This window comes from Neopsephotus bourkii, unplaced genomic scaffold (assembly GCF_033783945.1).
Source record: "Neopsephotus bourkii isolate Nb327-2 ecotype Australia unplaced genomic scaffold, CSIRO-AGI_Nbou_v1 NB_1749, whole genome shotgun sequence".
In the NCBI taxonomy this organism is placed as follows: domain Eukaryota; kingdom Metazoa; phylum Chordata; class Aves; order Psittaciformes; family Psittacidae; genus Neopsephotus; species Neopsephotus bourkii.
In genome coordinates, this window is record NW_026902223.1 from 3,574,608 (window position 1) to 3,591,466 (window position 16,859).

General features: G+C 40.6%; 1 protein-coding gene across 12 annotated transcripts in view; it reads left to right on the top strand.

Annotated features, from left to right (window-relative positions):
* BPTF (bromodomain PHD finger transcription factor) overlaps positions 1-16,859 on the top strand; it is a 52,800-nt gene that overhangs the window by 34,231 nt on the left and 1,710 nt on the right. For 6 of the 12 annotated variants that reach the window (XM_061377392.1, XM_061377389.1, XM_061377394.1 and 3 more), the window contains 14 exons: positions 218-470; positions 890-1,051; positions 2,035-2,183; positions 2,523-2,646; positions 3,027-3,250; positions 3,882-4,104; positions 4,359-5,245; positions 5,952-6,034; positions 7,502-7,727; positions 8,135-8,481; positions 11,635-11,808; positions 12,648-12,840; positions 13,789-13,873; positions 15,664-15,850. In XM_061377392.1, the coding sequence (XP_061233376.1) occupies positions 218-470; positions 890-1,051; positions 2,035-2,183; positions 2,523-2,646; positions 3,027-3,250; positions 3,882-4,104; positions 4,359-5,245; positions 5,952-6,034; positions 7,502-7,727; positions 8,135-8,481; positions 11,635-11,808; positions 12,648-12,840; positions 13,789-13,873; positions 15,664-15,850 (3,317 nt within the window). The remainder of the gene's footprint in view (positions 1-217; positions 471-889; positions 1,052-2,034; positions 2,184-2,522; positions 2,647-3,026; positions 3,251-3,881; positions 4,105-4,358; positions 5,246-5,951; positions 6,035-7,501; positions 7,728-8,134; positions 8,482-11,634; positions 11,809-12,647; positions 12,841-13,788; positions 13,874-15,663; positions 15,851-16,859) is intronic. The other 6 variants (XM_061377400.1, XM_061377391.1, XM_061377396.1 and 3 more) reach the window with 6 other exon arrangements.

Consider the following 16,859-nt stretch of genomic DNA (forward strand, 5'->3'; position numbering starts at 1 on the left):
TGAGGATTTTAAAGACGCTATAAAGCAAAATATGTGGCTGTGTCGAGGAGTCTCATGCTGTAGTGTGTGCAAACAGCTTATTCTTCAGCCCTTTACAACCTGAACTAAAATCCTGCCAGAGTTCTTTATTTTCCAATACTGGGAAAGACAGCATTTATTTTCCAAACCCTGAAAATGCTAATTATGCCTTTGTTCATTTTTCTCCTGAATTCCATAGAAACGTCTGGAACAGCAGAAGCAGATACCTACAGTAGGCATGTCCCCTGCAGTCACTACATCCAGCAGCACTGCAACTACTGTCTCAGCACCACAGAAAGTTGTTGTAGGCCCTTTAACGGGCCCAGTCCCCACTGGAACCAAAGTAGTACTTACTACAAAAGTGGGTTCTCCAGCTACAGTAACATTCCAACAGAACAAGAATTTCCATCAGACTTTTGCTACTTGGGTTAAACAAGGCCAATCTTCAACAGGTAAGTAGCCATTTATCATGGAAAGAACACATGCTGGAGTTCATCCTATGTATAGTGCTTACATCTTCAGAATATGTATCATTATTACATTTCTTGTTATCTTTGCTCTTTAATCTCTTGCTAAGTCAGCAGGACACTTCTGAGATATTACCTGTCTAATTTTCCTTTGTTCAGACTTGCTAGGTAGTCTTGTTTCTGACCTGCCTCATTTATTACTCACAGTCGTTGTACTAGCAATCATTGATAATGAAAGCATTCTATGCTGTAATGTACTGTATCCAAAAAAAGACTCTTTACCAAAGAAAGTATGACGCATTCAGAAATGATTGTAAAAATAGTTTGCTGTTTCATACTTGAAAAAGTCATTTCATTGACTGATTATTCTGCTCTAAAACTGACTGTTCTGTGTGCCTCAATAGCCACTAGCACAGCTGCCACTTCAGCCACAACCATTGCCAGCACAGGGCAGACCTTCCAGATCTCAGGCAGTCCAGTAACGATGGCAGGGAAAGTGATAACTAAGCTGCCACTCCCTGCAAACAGCAAGATTGTTGCCGTCAATGTGCCATCAACTCAAGGAGGTAGGGGAAAGGGAACTGAATTAAACATGTGTTCCAGCTTGCTCATTCATTCTCCATTGACACGATTTTCCCACTGAAGTAAACTGTGACTTGAAGGGGGAAAAAATACCTATGTATATATATACACACAAGTTTCTAGAACTTGTTCCCCCAGTGTTGCATATTTGTGTCTGTAAGGGGAAAATGCAAGGGGTTTTTTTGCCTGTAAATTATCCTGCATTTCATAGTGCAAAATTCGGAGTTTTATTTTTAATAATGTGGAATGAAGCATGCTTTTTTGTTAACCTAAAACATACATCAACAAAACCACTTTCTTCATGAAAGGAAAAAAAAGGCTGCTGTTCCGAGTGAGTAATACCTGCATCCCCTCTTCAGTGATGAACGAGAGTTTAGCTCCAAACTAAGATCAGGATTTTTCTTCTTGCCTGAAGAAGAGAACTTAATATTTTGAGATTTGTGAATGTACATTGAACAGAAAAGCTTAATTCTCTGTCTCCGTTATACTTAGCATCTTAGCAAATCATGAAGGCTACAAGTTTTGTATTGAAATCTCTTAGGTGAGAGGAAAAGCATTGCCCAGTTTCTTCAGCACCACAAGCTTGTAGGTGAAAGGTGTTTAAAGTGGTCTTCTACATTTTAAATTAATGAGATTATAGCTCTTAATGGTTGTATATTAATTTGTGGCACCATGACAATGCAAGGACTTGTTCGCAGTTACCATCAAACTGATCTGTGTGAAGAGTCACTCTTTCCTTAATCTTGTCTAAAATACCCATTTCTTAACTTAAAATGTAGATGGACTGTCAACAGAGTGTAATGCTGCTGCTTTTTACAATATGACAAAGGCTCTCCCAAGAAATGTTGAAAGGCTCAAAGGTATTCTAGAAACCTGGAGACCGATTTCTAAATGCCATCCTGGAGCTGCATTTACTTCTTTTGCTGCAATCACATCATTAATGAACTCTCCATTTTTCTTTAATTAGGTGTTGTTCAAGTTCAGCAAAAGGTATTGGGTATCATTCCATCAACTACAGGTGCAAGTCAAACATTTACTTCATTCCAGCCAAGGACAGCAACTGTAACCATTAGGCCAAATACCACAGGGACCTTAGGAACAACAAGCACTTCACAAGTAAGACGTTTTTCTGATGATGTAATGCAAAAAAAAAAAATACAGTGCATGTATTTTAAATTTTTTGCAGATATTGAAAGTTCTGTCTGTTACTTTTCAATGTTTTTGGCTCATCTCAGCAGTCCTCTGTTCCAAGGAGGTACAGTTTTCTCCAATTGGAAAAACTGATAGTTTAGAGCTTGGTAAGGTTAATGGTATGGATCTAGATGACAAGATGTTGGATCTGCTTGCATGTTGTCGTTTCTTACTGTATTTAAACAATCAAAGAAACAAAACCACCACCAAACTGGAGGACATATCCCAGTGGCTTGTCTCACATGTCCGTTTTGGTGCACGCAGGTAGTGCAAGGGACACCGCTACGCCCTGGTATGACGGTGATACGAACACCACTGCAGCAGTCAACACTTGGAAAGACCATCATTCGAACGCCTGTGGTGGTGCAACAAGGTATCCTTCCAGCCAGTAGGTTCACTTTAATATTTAAATTTCCAGTGTGAAATCCATGGTTTGTCTCTTCATGCTTTCTGTATCATATGGCCCAATACACACATCCCTCATTTTGATGTTTTTAAGTCCATCCGTCCATTCATTAAAAAAAAAAAGCCAAAAAAGATTAGAATAGTTGTGTGTTAAGTGCATGGATTAAATGAAAATAGAAAACATTTTGCAGACATTTTTCAGTCAACCACACAGACAAATGGTTTGTAAAGAAAATCTGTGTGCAAACGGCGGTGCTTGCTTCACATGTCTGACAATTGCGCGTTACTGTGGTTGGAGGTTTGGAATGCCTGATGGTTACAATATTGGAAACGTGTTTCTTATCGCAGATCATTCCCTTACAGGTCAGACACAGCAAGTGGTGACTCAGATCATCAGGGGTCAGCCTGTCTCAACAGCAGTTTCTAGCACCAGCACAGCTTCTTCCAGCGCTGGCCAGAAAACAATCACAAGTTCTGGAACACCACCTCAACAAACACAGCCACAGACCACACCCCAGCCCACTCGCCCTCAGCAGGGACAAGTGAAGCTTACTATGGCCCAGCTCACACAGTTAACACAAGGACAGGTAAAATGTTTTACAGCCTCTAGGCATGGAAATGTGCTAATACGTACCGAGCCTTTGGGTTTCGGCAGTGTGGTGTATCCGTTCATAACTGTATGGTTTGGCCTTAGCATGGACTGATAGCGTATTTACAGCCTGAAAAGAGCTTAAATATTTAAAGTTTTAAATATTGCTTCCTGTTGTTTTCCCCAATAATGTAACTGTATCAGGGAAGTTTAGCAGTATGGAAAAAAGTCTTTTCATTAATAGCAGTAAGGGATGTAATTATTTTGTATGGCCTTCAGAACGTAATGCTTGTTCCTTGTCTGTTTGACTTTGTGTGAAGGTTTAGTTTTCATTCATATTATCCACAGTCTCAGGAGAAAAATCACAGTATCTGGAACTGGGAGAGGAAAAAGTTCTTGCAGCTTCTGTTCAGATCCTGGAGATCTGTTGACAAAAACAAGTTTAGAATGAAGCATAGGGAAAAACAGACTCCTGTGAGTTACAGATCTGACGCTTGGTTAGGAATTGTTTTCAGTGCATTGGTAGAAGTACTGAATTCTGAAACTCAAAACCCTAATTCTTTCAATTTTTCAGCAAAAATCTGTCTAAGAATTAATCACTAATACATCAATTTTAACTCTTCTTTTAGGGTGGCAGTCAAGGATTAACTGTGGTAATTCAGGGACAAGGTCAAACTACTGGTCAATTGCAATTAATCCCTCAGGGTGTGACTGTAATACCTGGTCCAGGACAACAGCTTATGCAAGCAGCTATGCCAAATGGTACAATTCAGAGATTTCTTTTCACCCCCCTACCAGCAGCTGCTACTACAGCTAGCACAACAACAACAACAGTTTCTACTTCAACCTCAGGTAACCATTGTTCTATTCTACAATAGAAAAAGCTTCAGTATCACTTGCATGGGAGTTTTTTATGCAGTTAGAGATGGTCTGTTAGTAGGGTAAATTGGTTGGAAATGTGTTATAATCCTAGAAATGTGTTATAATCCTAGAAATCTGTTGAATTTCTGCATAGAGCTTTATGGTAGTTCTAAAAGGTTCAAATTAGTAAGGCTCGTAGATGTGTCATTTGAAATTAATGGAATGCATGGTTTTATCTGTTGTAGCTACAGGGGAGCAGAAGCAAGCTCCACAGGCACAGCCAACATCAGCACCGCCACCAGCTCAGCCACAGCCTCAGAGTCAGCAGCAAGCCCAGCCTCAAGTGCAGAATCAGAGTACTCAGCCTGTGCTGCCGGCCCAGCCACAGGCACCGCAGCCAGCCCTTCAGCCTGAAGCACAGCCCCAGCCTGAAGCTCAGACTCCAGCATCCGCTGACTCTCCAGTCACACCTGAAGCACAGTCATCTAAATCTCCAGTTCAGTCTCCAGCACAGACCCAGGCTCAAGGGCAGTCTCCAGTGCAAGTCCAGAGTCAGCCGCAGACTGCAGTCCTTCCACAAGGCCAGTCCCAAGTCCAGCCTCAGCAACCAGCTCAGGTGCAGACTACAACCCAACAACAGATTCAGATGCAGCCCCATGCTCCCATACAAATTCAAGCGCAGCTGCAGCAATCACAACCTCAGGTTCAGACTTCGGTCTCAACCCTTGCAACTACTCAAAGTTTAAATCAGGTTCCTGTGCAATCCCCAGCTCGTCCTCAGCTGCAACTTCAGCAGCCTCCAACAAAACTTATTACAGTGCCTCAGCTTCAGCAACAAGTCCAAGTTCTCTCTCAGCTTCAGTCACATGTTGTGGCTCAGATACAAGCCCAACAAGGCAGTGTGCCCCAGCAGATCAAGCTTCAGTTACCTATTCAGATCCAACAAACTAGCCCAGTACAGGCTCACCAGATTCAGAATGTGGTAACAGTTCAAGCAGCTAGTGTTCAGGAGCAGCTGCAGAGAGTTCAGCAGCTCAGGGAGCAGCAACAGAAGAAAAAGCAGCAACAGATAGAATTTAAACGTGAGCACACCCTTCAGGCTTCTAATCAAAGTGACATTATCCAGAAACAGGTAAAGTTAACAGAAGGAAATTAAAACTTAATGAATGAAAAACAATCTCATTTTAAATGCCTGTTCTTGTTAACCATGTTAATACATTTGATAGGCAGTTAATTTGATTCTGTCCAAGTTGGTGCACGATTGCTTTTGGCAACTTAAGTAAATATTCTAGCTTAATTCAGCACATCAAGTCATTATACCATGTTTGCAGTCTTCTGGCACCTGGATTCAACCTACCACTAGCTGCTGGGACAATCTATTATCAGTTCAGGAAAGACAGGGTGTAGAGAGGAGAACTGATGTTCAGAACACATGTACAAAACTTTCATTGCCTGCTGTAGAAAACTGAGGTTTCAAAGAGGTATCTGAAATGTAATGCTGTTGGATGGCTGCAGGGCTTAAAAATACACATATATAATAGGTTCTTACCATTTTTTAAATGAAACAACCAGTCACTGAAGGAATACTGTCAATTTGCATTTAGTCCCTAGGTTTAAACTTGACATAAACAGAATACCCAACTCTGTGGGGGGGAGGTGGTGTTAGCTTTCAATTCAGTTTTCAAGTAATGGCTTTAAACAAGCGCTTACCCCCCTGATAAAACCAGTTTTCTTTTGTCACTTACTGAACCTCAGAAATGTCCTGCTTCTCCCAGTGACAACATGAAATACTGGCTAAAGCTTTCATGTTTTGTTTTGGGTTCTCCATCATCCTACAGGTGGTTATGAAACAGAATGCTGTCATAGAGCACTTGAAACAGAAGAAGACACTGACTCCAGCTGAGAGGGAAGAAAACCAGAGGTGAATGTGCACTTCAGATGTGACAGTTTTACATTTATAATGTCTTTAAATGATGTCATACTAAGACACCGGCTTGTAAAACCCAGCTTAAAGGAAGTTTGCTATTTTAAAATCAGTTAAAGTAACACTCGGAAGTAACTTTTGTAACGATGTTGTTTAAGTAATTGAATCCTGTATATTCTCAATTTTATGTTTTTAAGTGTATTCCATGTGTTTGGGGCTGGCCACCGGTTTTAAATTCAAGATAAAAACCATCCTTAAAGGAGCACAGAGTGGAGAATTAGTGGTTCTGATGCAAAAAAAGGAGCCTGATTTTTGTTTGTCCTTTATCATAGCCATGTATTTCCATTCTTGTCCACTCTACAGAAGGAATGTAGGAGTTGGAAGGCAGTGCTATTGGGCAAACACTTGAAGCTGCTGAACACAAATTTGGAGTGTGTGGGGTTATTTTGTCTCCTTTTCCCTCATGCGGTTGCTTCAATTGGATAATCACAAGTGTGTGTGTGTTGTCAAATAGCAGGAAAAATAACAGTGTTTTCTATAACATTTTGATCATCAAATCAGAGTACAAGCTCAGCTGATTACAACAGTAACACTAGGTGCTACTTGCTAGTATATTACATATGTCACCAAAATACAAATGTGTATCAAAAGACAGTATGTCTGAGTCCAAGTGCAGAGTTGAAGCAGCTGCTTGTCTCAGCCATTGCTGGTTTGTTGTTTGCTTTCAGCTCATTTGTCAGTGGGAGTTCTTTCCCATGGTCACTCTGGCAACAAGAAGCATTTAGTTTTCTAGTGGGCTTGACATAGAACAGGAACAGAAAAGGAAATTCAGAAGAACTAAAATGCATTCATTGTCTAATTGAAACGTAAAATACATGAAAATTGCAGAATAAGTGAGCAGGAAAAGAGATTTGTAGCTGAGCATACAACAAACAGCAGAAAAATAGATGTTGAGTTGTCATTAGTGAAGAAACTGGAACTGGTTTATAGTGATTTCTGTAAAATGAAATGTATTTGTCAGCCCTTATGCCCAAACACAGAAGCTGGAGCATAGAAATGTATGTTTCAGAAGTTAATAGGCTTCTGACTTGCTTTCATCCTCCATCAGAATAAACAAATCCAGCTCTTTCAGACATGCCTGTGGAAACTGAACTGAATGAAAATATCTCTCATCATGCTAAAGCTTCAGCTTTGTTAGGAGTTTTATAGGGAAAGGGGAGGAATGATCAGTTAAATGAAAATGGGACTGGCCCTCTTGAGCCTAACTAGGGACTTGATCCCTCCCAGTGGTATTCTAGTAACTAAATGTGAGTGGGAGCAATGTGTGTTACTAAATTCACCTTGCGCATCTTGAGAAATGTAATGATTTAACTTGCAGACTGGAGAATTCAATGTTTCTGCATTCTCAACTGGAGATAAATGGGCAGCTCAGCACAATGTCCTTGTTCTCTCTTTCTTCTCCAGGATGATTGTGTGCAACCAAGTGATGAAATATATTCTGGATAAGATAGACAAAGAAGAAAAACAGGCAGCTAAGAAACGAAAGCGAGAAGAGAGTGTGGAACAGAAGCGTAGTAAACAGAATGCTTCTAAGCTCTCGGCTCTGCTTTTCAAGCATAAAGAACAGCTGAAAGCTGAAATATTGAAGAAAAGAGCACTTCTGGACAAAGAACTGCAAATAGAAGTGCAGGTAAGGGCTGTTACTCTCAAAGGTTGTAAGCTGGGGAGACTGTTTCTGTGTTTTATCTCTGCTCAGTGAGAGTTTAAGGGAACACAGCAAGAAGGATGTGGCTGTAGATGCACAGGTCTCTGTGAAACTGGTACATGTCCTTTTTTATGCTTCTTGGTTTTCACCTGGGCTGGAATTACCTTGTTTCCTGGAACAGCTTCTGACAAATTGCAGCCAGTGTGTCATAGTAGGCCAGGAGTGTCATCCCTTACTGTTCTGTGAGTTGTAGGTGAAGCACATTAAAAATCTGTGTATTTAAGTGCTGTTAGTTATTTTCTTGTGGTGAACATGGGGATTTATGTCTAGATTTTGATGCTGTCCTGGAATAATCGTATGAAGTGCCTCCCTCTCTATTTAATACACTTCAGGAGGAGCTAAAGAGAGACTTATCTAAAATTAAGAGAGAAAAGGAAAGAGCCCAGGCAGCTGCTGCTGCTGCAGCCGCCGCCGCTGCTGCAGCCGCTGCCGCCGCTGCGGCACCACCGCCACCTCCACTGCCACCACCGCCACCGCAGCACCACACAGCCAGCGTCACCTCCTCCTCCTCCACCACAGTCCCAATGCCAGTATCCTCCCAGAAGAGAAAGCGAGAGGAGGAGAGAGATTCATCAGTGTCCAAGTCCAAGAAAAAGAAAATGATTTCTACTACCTCAAAGGAAACAAAGAAGGACACGAAGCTTTACTGCATCTGCAAAACGCCTTATGACGAGTCTAAGTGAGTAGTAAACACCACAGCCTTTTACTCTGAATTCTTAGCTGCAGGTTTAGTGTTTAGCTGTTAGTGCAAGGCAGCTCTAGAATTGGAGATAGAGTATCAGGTGTTATTGCAGAGATCACTAAGGTATAAAGAATCAAGTCTCTGTTTCCACTAGCAGTTACAAAGCTATTAACATACTTGATTGATACTCTCCATGTATGTGATTTATATTTCCACTTGTTTGCATGTTTCCATTGTATGACTTTTCTGTCTCACATGCACATACTCTTTTCTTTTTTCCTCCGCTCTGTTCCTTCCTTCTTTTGCTGTTTTGCCTCTGCCTCAGAAGCAAGTGACAACTTGGTTTGAGCAGTTTCTCATGGACAAGTAGCTGATGTTCTTTAGAAGTACCTTTGGTGCCGCCTTTTAATAAATTACCTATTTTTGTGAGTCAGTAGCCAGTAAAGGGGGTTCCGAGTTACTGCAGTTCACTTTGGACAATGTTTCAGGAAGAAACAGTTTCCATGTGTGATAATTTACATCCCAAAGTTGATAAAAAAAGTGAATGTGTAGCATTTGACAAAGTGAAAACTGCAGCTCTGAGTGGTTTAATTCTGACTGTGAAAGAGGAATAAAGCTTATGCTATGTAGAAAATTAGCGAAGACATTTAGTCGGTGATGCAGTGGAAGACTCGGTGGATTGCTTTAGGTGGAAGTGACTAACATCAGTAGTTAACTTCTGTTAGCTGTGTAGAGGTGCATGTAAGTCAAATTTGACTTCAGAGGAATTCCAAGTGAGTATGTATCTGCTTAACAAGTGGCAATAGCAAAAAGTATTAACTGGTGCCATTTGGTGTTGTGGTTTAAGTGCTGGTAACCATAGAAGTGGAGTAGTGCTTTCACTCCAGTAATGGTTCTTTATTGCAAAATTAGGGCCAGGACTAGAGGATCTCTTGAGGTTCCTTCTAGCCTTTTTTGGGTGTTAATTTATTGTTTTCAAGGAGGTTGAGGTCTTTGGTGGTTTTTTTTACCTGGATTGCTCAGTAGGTCTGACCATTACCCCAGTGTGGGATACTGGACTGCTCCCTTTGCTACCGCTACTATAGAAACACCAGAGTTTGATGCCCTGGTTGTTAATTCACTGTTATTTAAGTGAAAGAATTGTCACAAACATAAGACGAGCAAATTTTGTGAGCAAAAGGGTCTGATTGGCAGTTCTGTTGACTCTAGTGGGCATTTGAGTAAGCTGATGACACATAGAGTGAATTTTGGTAGCGTGAACAGAAAACTGTGCTTAAATGCACAGACTAAACCTTGAAGAAAATGGGATGTTAATAACTTAGTAGTATCCTCAGCAATGTGATTGAGTTCTGCTGCTTGCTTTTTGTGAATTCCACGTTTTTATGTTCTTACCAATGATGAGTGTGCCGTTGAGCTCCATTGGCCTTTCACTGTTTGGAAAGGGAATAGTCAAATTCTAACACAGTTTTCTGGTAGACTTTTTTAAATCTTATTTATATATATATGTATATAAACACATACACAGGCATCTTTGTGCTGGTGTCTCTTTTCTACTTCAGAAAAGAGAAAGGTGCTGATTTGTGGTATTTTATGAATACCCTCTGGATTTTTTAGGATGTAATAAATCCTCAGAAGCCGCTCTGTGTTGTGGGAGATGTGCAGTAACACGTGTTTCGTTCTCATTTGCGGTACTCCAGGGTTCTAGGGATTTGCTCAGGTGGTTTTCAAGGATGGTCAGTTAGATTACATTCTTACTAATCTGACTTAGACTCTAACTAATGCGTTAGAATCTAAGTTAAAGCATAATGTGACACCTGTCACACATTCTAGTGGCAGGGTTTAGCATCTACACCTAAACGTGAATGTGGTTCCATGTCACTGGGAGCAAACAGACACTGTCCCTTTTGGGAAGAGGAGGCAGGGTGAATCCCTATTGGTGGCTGTCAGAAGGAGCTGTATCTGTCGGTTCTTTATGGAAGGTTGGGTTCTGTGATTGTTTTCTTTTAAGGATTTGTCTGACTGAAAATTAAGAGAAAAGGCAGGATCTGAGTTTCTGGGGTGTTTGCAGAAGCCCAAGAAATTAGAGGTGCTTGTTTTGTGGGGTATGTACTAGCTACGGTCCTGTTGCTAGTACACCGTGCTGGTTGGTGGTGCTTGCAGACTGATGGACGAGGACAGCAGTAATTCCTACAGCAGCACATGGCAGGCAGTCAGTGCTCTCCAAGAATCCAGGCAGATCAAGGTTCTGAGTCAGCTTGCTTTTGCTCAGGCAGAGAGAATGGATGTGTAACTCCGCCCATCTGGTTGGTTGTCACTAGTCACAGGTATGTTTTGAGCTCTCCATACACAAAATGACAAACATCCTTGCATAATATTTTACAGTTTTGTCACATCATTCTGTGCAAGGTCCCATTCACATGGTTGTGTCCCTGGTTCCCTTCACTTTGTGTCATACCACATCTGGTTCCGTCACATAGCTGTGTCTGAGAGTAGCAGGTGTTATTCTCTGAAGAGTGGTCCCTGTTCCAATTTGTGGCAATTTTGAGCAGTTTAAGATCTGTTTTTCAGCAAGTTCCCCATCCCCAAAAAAGAATTCGATTGTGCCCATATCCTGACCCCATTTTCTTTCATATCATGTTATACCAATATGTATCCTCCACATGGCTGGTATGCATGTTCTTTGTAGCGTACTTGTAACTCCTAGTTGGTGTTTGCGCTTTGCTTTTGTTTTTAAAATTAACTGAGAGCTACATTTTCAAATCTTAAGGAACCGTTGCAGTGGCTTTTGAGCTGCGGTTTTGAAAATGTCAATCTTTTCCTTTGGCCTTGTCTTTTTGTGCCTTTTACAGTTTTCCACACGCAGATTGGAGACAGACCTTTTTAGCCCAGTTTTGCTCAAAAGTCTGGTTACAAATTGCTGTGCATTTAAATGAACTGTCAATTTAAAATTGACCCATGCGACCTTACTGACAGTGTAGCTGCAGCGTGAGATGTTAGTCTGTAAGGATAGAATGCTAGGAAGCAGGGAAAACTGTGACAATTGAAGAAAGTAGGCCAGCAAAGACAGTGCATCAGAGGGAAATGCAGGGAAAAGTGCCATGCCATTTGAAATGACAATTACATTGTCATTTTCATTGTGAATACTTTTAGGTTCTATATTGGCTGTGATCTTTGTACTAACTGGTATCATGGAGAATGTGTTGGCATCACAGAAAAGGAGGCTAAGAAAATGGATGTGTACATCTGTAATGATTGTAAACGGGCACAAGAGGGCAGCAGTGAGGAATTGTACTGTATCTGCAGAACACCTTATGATGAGTCACAGTGAGTTCTGATAAGAACCTCTTATTTAATGTTTAGGTAGCAAACTGTGGTTACCTGTTCTTTGCAAAGAAAAAACACAGAAGTTATTCTGCATATGTTGTATTCGTTTGTAATACAAATTGCTTTTCAGTAACTGTCTTCCTCTCCAAAATGTTTGTGTACCATAAATGTTGAGGGAAAGGGAAGTTTTCAGGGTGGTCACAATGTGTTGGGCTTTAAATAAGTGCTTTAAATGGGGGTTGATTTGGTTTTTCTTTATTTCTTTAACAAGGGATGGTTAGAAAGATTAAAAGACAAATGTATTTAGTGGATTTTGTTGTGCTTTAATCTGATCTGGATGAAAGCATCATTTTCGTATGGGGGTATATGGTTGTATCCTTTACAGTAAGGCTTTGTGGCACAGAATACTCCTTCTGTGTGCAGCTACAAGACTGAAGCTTCCATATGCAAAATGTTTGTACAGAGTGAAATGAGCCCTTGCTATAGTCCAGTTTGTGCAACACGTATCTTGAATCGGTTTGGATACTGGTTGGGTGAGAGTTCTGGCATTACCCTGTTCCTTCCAAAGCAGAGGAATGACTTTTGATATCTTGATTGCTCGAAAGTGCCTAGTGTAAAATGTAGGAACTGATTTTGACGTGGTCTGTGCTTTAGCCTGTTTGTAAATACAAGAGCGGTTTGAATAGCGTAATTAGGATTTGTCTGAAAGATCATTTTACAGTCTTGTGTTTAATCGTGCCAAGTATCTTGCTTGTGTGCAGGGATTGCAGGTTTATGTATTTAAATGTAACCTTTACATTCAGCGGATCAAGTCACTAACATTGGTTCTGATCTCACAGATTTTACATTGGCTGCGACCGATGTCAGAACTGGTATCACGGGCGCTGTGTTGGCATCTTACAAAGTGAGGCAGATCTCATTGATGAGTATGTGTGTCCTCAATGTCAGTCCACAGAAGATGCCATGACTGTCCTCAGTCCACTAACCGATAAAGATTATGAAGGTTTAAGAAGAGTACTGCGTTCCTTACAGGTGAGAATAAGGATTGCAGCAAAGAGGAATGCTTTGGGGTACAGGGCAGCTCTGTGAGTCTTGGAGTCAGTTTGGATTTCTTGTAGCTTTGAGGCTTTATGAAAAGGGGTATTTTTTGTGAGAAACACCCCTGTGTCAGCTGCAAACTTGATGGGCATTATTGTGCTGGGGAATATTTACAACAGCTTATATAGCACTGCTCCTGAGTTAATGAACCTGAACTGTCTCTTCAGTGGAAGGCTCTTAGAGGAAGTGGGTTTACTTAGAATACCAAAAGAGGCAGAGTGGAAGCCCAGCTGTGCAGGATGTAGAAGGTGCAATGTTCAGTTCTCACATTAGTTTTCTATGATTTCTAATCTACACTTCTGTGCTTTAATCTCTGAGGTATCAGATTGCAGTGGTGTTCTCATGGAAAGTAAATGATGGCATCCTGATAGTAAGAATTACATCAATTACATTTCTCATTTATCTGTCACTCCCACATATGCCTGTTCTGCTGGAACTATGAAGAATTTTGGTAAAATAGTTGTGTGGTAACAGAAATCCTCAGCGTTTTGCATTACCTTGCATTTTGCAAATATTCATGAAAACAAAGCAATTTTAGAGCACTTGGAAGTGAAATCAGCAGCTGATTTCTAGGTGTGAAGCGCCAGGCACACTCAGTAAATTCAGTACCCACTTTTCGGTGCAGCCAGGCCAGCACAGTGTCCTATTCTGTCTGAATTTCAGTTTTCTGTTCTGAAGACCAACTACTCCCATTGACGTTGAGCTTTAAGACTTTACTCAGTCATCAGATGAGCACTAGCTAGCGTTTCATACAATGCTGCACTAGTTCCTTAAGTCCAACTCTAGATCCCAACTGATAAAGGTATAATGAAAATATTTAGCTACTAAATAGTGCTCATTTAACTTAATTTTTTACACAGTTGTATTTTGTGTTCCTGACAGGCTCACAAAATGGCATGGCCATTCCTAGAACCAGTAGATCCCAATGATGCACCAGATTATTATGGTGTTATTAAAGAACCAATGGGTAAGTGTTTCTGAGGGAGTGAACTGGGGGGGTTGAATATCAAATGAGTAACCTGCTGACCAGTTCCAGCCAAGGATCTTACAGACATGTTTTGCAGAACACACAGTTCTTGCAGATGAAACAATGTGATTTAGCACTGATTTATTTAGAAGTTCATGAGGGTTGATATCTGCATCTAGGCTGACTCCTTAACCCCAAATACTGCCAGTCTAACATAATAACATGTGAAATTCAGGGGTGCAGTAGGATTGGATTCTTGGGTTTAAATTACTTTATTTCAAGAGGACAATTTTGGTTTTCTTTGCTTGGGGTTCTTCTGTCTTTATGCGTCAGCTCCTCCTATAATTTGCAGAGTATTTGCTCTGCAGTTTGAGGAAGACGTGGTGCAAATACAGTTAAGTGATGGAGTTTAAAACTATCTTCATCTAACTTGATAGTATATTAAATTTCATATTATATGTAATTTGTCTTTAAGGCTGTATGAACAAGAATTGATTCAGATTTTGTGGATTTGGGGGAAAGTGGAAGAGGAGATGCTGCAGCTTTACAGTGTTTAACTCTGACCTCAGCAGGTCTTACCAGTTAGCTAGGAATATGCTAGATAAACACTTAAATGTGAAACCTCTTGGGAATATCTACCTCCTGCCAGAAATGGTGTTACTAAATATTATTCCTTTACACTTACGGAACCAATACCTTTACATATGTCTGAATGAGAGCTGTATCATTTGAGTTTTCCCACCTACTCCTTACTGAGCCTAGAAATAGGAAAGTTAAATTTAGTATCCTGGCAAAGTCAGAGTGTGTTGACTGAAAAGAATGTTTTGCTTAGAAATTGTGTCCTTCTCTGTTCCAGAGTTTTGGGTTGGGCTGTTAGGAAAATGCTGAACAGCTCCTATTGCATCATTTGTAAGGAAAGTTCAAATAATAATGTAATGAAGCATATGATGTTTGAATGAAGTAAATGAAAGTGCATTGAGTCCTTTCTGGCTTAACCAGAGGGAAAATAGACTTGTTAAGTATACAAGTAAATACCTGTAAAATACACTTGGTGGTCCAGGCCCATCTACATTTGTTTTCATGCATTATGGCATTACTGGCATTTCAAAATAAGCACTTTAAGGGCATTTTCCAAGGGCAGGTCACTGTTTTTCCAGCTAAAAGTGCCACTATACATTTAGACAGCTATATTTATAACTGGCAGATCTTGTTCCTCTCCCTCATTTGCATTAAAATAGGACAATGACTGCTTACTTCACCATTCTGGTCCTGCTAACGTGTCTAGTTAGTAAGAATGAGAGCCCTAGCATTTTGCATGATCCAGCACTTGAATCTCCTTCATCTGGGACATGATAATGTGCATATGCCCTTGCAAATTGATAATTCATTCAAAACAAGTCATGATCAGAAGGTTTAGAGAGCTCTTACATGCACACATACGACTCTTGGTCTCAGTGAGGACTGTCAATAAAGTACAAGTAACTGAATCCAGATTGCCTGACCTTTCCTCCTGCTCCTCCATTAATTTCTTCAGAAACAGCAAATAGCTCCTGCAGAAGACCCCAGCTTTCCAAGGTCATTTTGATACTTGCATTTCAATTCAGCTGCACTTATCGTACTCATGCGTGTTTGGTTATACTGAAGGAGACCTCATAGTGTCACCTCGTCACAAGCAGCATTCCTGGAAAAGCAGCTAACCCCGATGGGTTTTGTTTCCCCCTCGCTTGACGACGTAAGCTTGTGTTGAGGATGACAATGTGCCATTTTAACCAGCTTTGCTTTCCTTCAAGATCTTGCCACTATGGAGGAGAGGATCCTGAAGCGTTACTACAAGAAAGTCACGGAGTTTGTGGCAGATATGACCAAAATTTTTGATAACTGTCGTTATTACAATCCAAGTGACTCCCCTTTTTACCAATGTGCAGAAGTTCTCGAATCATTCTTTGTACAGAAACTAAAAGGATTTAAGGCAAGCAGGTAAGCTGAAGTGTTCCTATTCACAAATGTCCTGTTGTCCCCTCCAATCTCCTCAATGCTTTTATAAGCTTACCTTGCACTGATGCAGGGATTTGTGTCTCTGTGCACAGAAAACTGAATGGGGATAATTTCTGCTCAGGACCAGTCCTGAGTTGTGATAATGTTCTAATGTGCAGTAAATACTTTTCATTGCTAAAAAGAGACAACCCTTCCATGACATTTATAATCCAATGAGAGAAATTAAAATACTTTAGGTTTTGCTACTTCTCTCACCTTTTAATGACTTACTTGAAATGGGTGGAATAAGTAAGGTTTAATGTAGGATATGGAAAACAAAGCACAATGCAAAATTGCTATTTAAAATTAAACTTCCTTTTTTAACATTTTTCTATGGAAGGATGGATGTAGGTTTTTCCTTAACATAGACATGCCTGAAAAAGAACATGCAACTCCACTACACACTTTCCCATTGTTGCATGTTCTGTCTAGTGGCACGTACATGGGAGTTGTACAGCACTAGTCAAATTCTGATGTGGTATTTACTACAGCTGTTCCTAAACCCAGCTTACTCCAAACACTAACAGATTTCCCCTGGATCACTGCTGTATTCCAACACAAGCCAGCTGTGACTGAGTCACAAATGTTGGATGCCTTTCAGCATTACTTGGAAACTGTGTATGTAGTAGTTAACTTTGTCCATCCAGCTGTAGCAGCCAAAACCACGGCAGAGTGCTAGTCTAAGGTACTAATGCAGGATTACATCCCTCTGTAATTAACGAAGTTGAAAGCCTCACTGCTTCTACACCCCTTGTTGTGAAGCTGTTTGGTTTTCTATACACAATGAAGGTAGGGTTGGTAAGAAGTGATGAGTTCAAATCCATCACTCCACCGTTTTTCTTTCCCATTTATTACTGCATTAATGGTTTTATCAGGTAGCTTTCACTTCATGTTTTGGTCACCTTGTTTTAGCTGGTTACCCAGCATCCACTACCTTCATTGCTGCATCTGA